We start from the raw sequence: 2,422 nt of genomic DNA on the forward strand, positions 1-2,422 counted from the left end.
CCCCTTCGAGCCGGACCGCCCTCCCGCTGCGGACAAAGCCCGCCCCAGCAGCTCCACCCCGAAGCCTCCCTGCCCCGCGGGGCCTCTCTCACCACCCAGTTCCCGGCGCTGAGGTTCTGCAGGGCGCCGGCCGCGGCCTCCAGGGTGTTGAAGTTGCGGCTCTCCGTCAGGAGGGACAGGTAGAGACGCACCACCTCGGGCTGGTACAGCAGCTCGAAGCCTGGGCACGGAGTGCCCCCGCCGCGGTCACGCATGCCGCCCGTCACCCTCCCATCCTGGGCGCTCCCGGGGCAGAGAAGCTGGGGCCCAGGGCGGCTATGACGTCACCGGGGGACGTTCCGCACCCACGTGATCACCCCTTAGCTGCCCGAGAGGAAAAGCCTTCCCATTTCACAGAGGAAGCAACGGAGGCTGGGAGAGGTCACGGACCCGGCTTAGGGGTGTGGGGCGTGGGCAACAGCCAGGACTGCTCCCCTAGCAACAGGACTCAGACTGCCTAGCAACAGCCCCCACCCGCGCATCCTATGTTAGAGGCCTGCCCTCCAAGACACAGCCGCCGCTCAACCCCTACTGGCGCCGCCTCAATGGAGGCCCCAGCCCAGCAGCAGAGTCGCTCCACTGTGCTCCAGGGCGGAGCGGGGAGAAGCCTGCCAGATCTGCCCCACACTGCGGCCTGTGTCCCTGGGCATCACCTCCATCCCCCGTCCCTCACCCTGCGTGTCATCAGCCCCTCCCCAATTCTGCCCCAATGTGCCAGGGTGCTCTGGACGAGCCTCCAAACTGGGCCTGACCTGGTGCCTAGGCTGGCAAAGGCGGCTACTGGTTAGCCCTGCCCTTCGCTGAAGACCCTCGCTGCCATCCCCACCCACTCCTCCATGCCTCACTCCTATACCTGCCTGAAGTTACCTTGGCACAGACCCTGATTCCCAGCCCTGAGCAGATGGCCAGAAGCTGGCACAGTCCTCTGGGAGCCCCACCCCTGTGGGCCTCAGTTTCCCCACTGGCCCCCAAGGCCCTTCAGGCCAGCTCGGTGGCACAGAACTTCACTCCTGGACCGGCCTGGCCTCTGCCTCCCCACACTTACCCTTGGCAGCCTCAGTGCGCTTGGGCAGGTCCAGGGTGTCCGAGTTCTGGTCCATCTCTCCATCCCGCTTCCCTGGAACAAAAGGGCAGTGGAGGGTGAGATGGAGCCTGCAGGGCACAGGCGTGTATCAGGTGCGGCCCAGAAGACACCCCCACGTCAGAGACGGGCACCAGGAGGCTGGAGCAGGGTGCTGTCCCGAGTTCAGCCAGACGTGTCGGCCTAGAGTGCAGTGGGGGCCAGGACTCGTCTCCCACTGGGTGCTGGGATCCGCGCTTCAGATCGCCCCACAGCCTCCTTGGGGTCCCAGGGCATGAACTCAGGGGCCAGCAGCCCAGGCTGGGCAGGGAGGTGCAGACAGGGCAGTGAGGCCTGGTGGGGGCAGGGCGCGCCAGGCTGTGGTGAAGCAGGCCTGGGGCGAACAGTGCCACTCACGGCGGCCGGGCCCGGCCCTGGGCGCTGGCAGCCAGGAGATGCCCCCCTAACCTGCCAGCCGAGGGCCAGTTCACCACCTCCCAGCTCCTCCACCCAGGCTGGACCCTCTTCCTCATGGAAGGCAGAGCTGAGACCAGACGGCCAGGGCTGGCTCTGCCTAGCCTCCTGGGGCCTTTGCGTGCTCCCGCTGTCTGCGCCACGCCTCACCCGCTCCGTTGGAGGGCAGACTCTCTCCCCAGGGCTCTGGGGATGGACGTTCCCGGCCCTGTCCACCCTGGGCTCCCTCCACCCAGGACCACAGCTGAGGTTTCACAGAGGGACAGCCCCTCAGCCTCCCAACCAGCCCCAGGCTGACATCCCTGCCGTTGTCATGGAGACGGCTGCCAGGAGAAGGGAGGGGCCTTCCTGCAGACGCAGGTCCTGTGGTTGTCATGGAGACAGCTGCCTGAGCAATGGGGGGTCCCTGGTGCCCACTGCGCCCGCCAGGCCTGCACGCAGGCCGAGCAGGGACTCACCTTGATGGAACCACTCTTCTGGGCGGCCGAGGAAGCACGGGAGAGAGGAGAGGAGCCTGAGCGGGCAGCACCCCATGCCCCCCCAGGATCGGGTGGGGGACGGGGAGTCTCAGCCCGATCACTCCTGGGGGAGCGACCCCACGGGCGACGGGGTCAGGAAAGGCCATGCGGTGTGCGGGTAAGGTCAGCACAGACCCCGGGCAGCCGCGCCGGAGGCAGGGATGGAGTGAAGCGGGTGGGTGCTACCCCCCCGCCCCAGGGTCCTCGGGCTCCCTGCCAACGCTGGAAGGTGGTGATGTCCAAACATGAGCCCTCAGAACCCTTCCTGGAGCTGAAGGTCTGGGTCTGGGCACCAAAGGAGACCACCGCACGGGTTCGCTCCTGCCTGCCC

General features: G+C 67.5%; 1 protein-coding gene across 1 annotated transcript in view; it reads right to left on the reverse strand.

The window, feature by feature from the left end:
* ARVCF (armadillo repeat gene deleted in velocardiofacial syndrome) overlaps window positions 1-2,422 on the reverse strand; it is a 17,518-nt gene that overhangs the window by 3,173 nt on the left and 11,923 nt on the right. Inside the window, 3 exon segments of the mRNA XM_010834931.1 lie at window positions 58-220; window positions 1,085-1,210; window positions 1,339-1,477. Coding sequence (XP_010833233.1) covers window positions 58-220; window positions 1,085-1,210; window positions 1,339-1,477 — 428 coding nt within the window.

This window comes from Bison bison, unplaced genomic scaffold (assembly GCF_000754665.1).
Source record: "Bison bison bison isolate TAMUID 2011002044 unplaced genomic scaffold, Bison_UMD1.0 scf7180017845480, whole genome shotgun sequence".
Taxonomy (NCBI): Eukaryota; Metazoa; Chordata; class Mammalia; order Artiodactyla; family Bovidae; genus Bison; species Bison bison.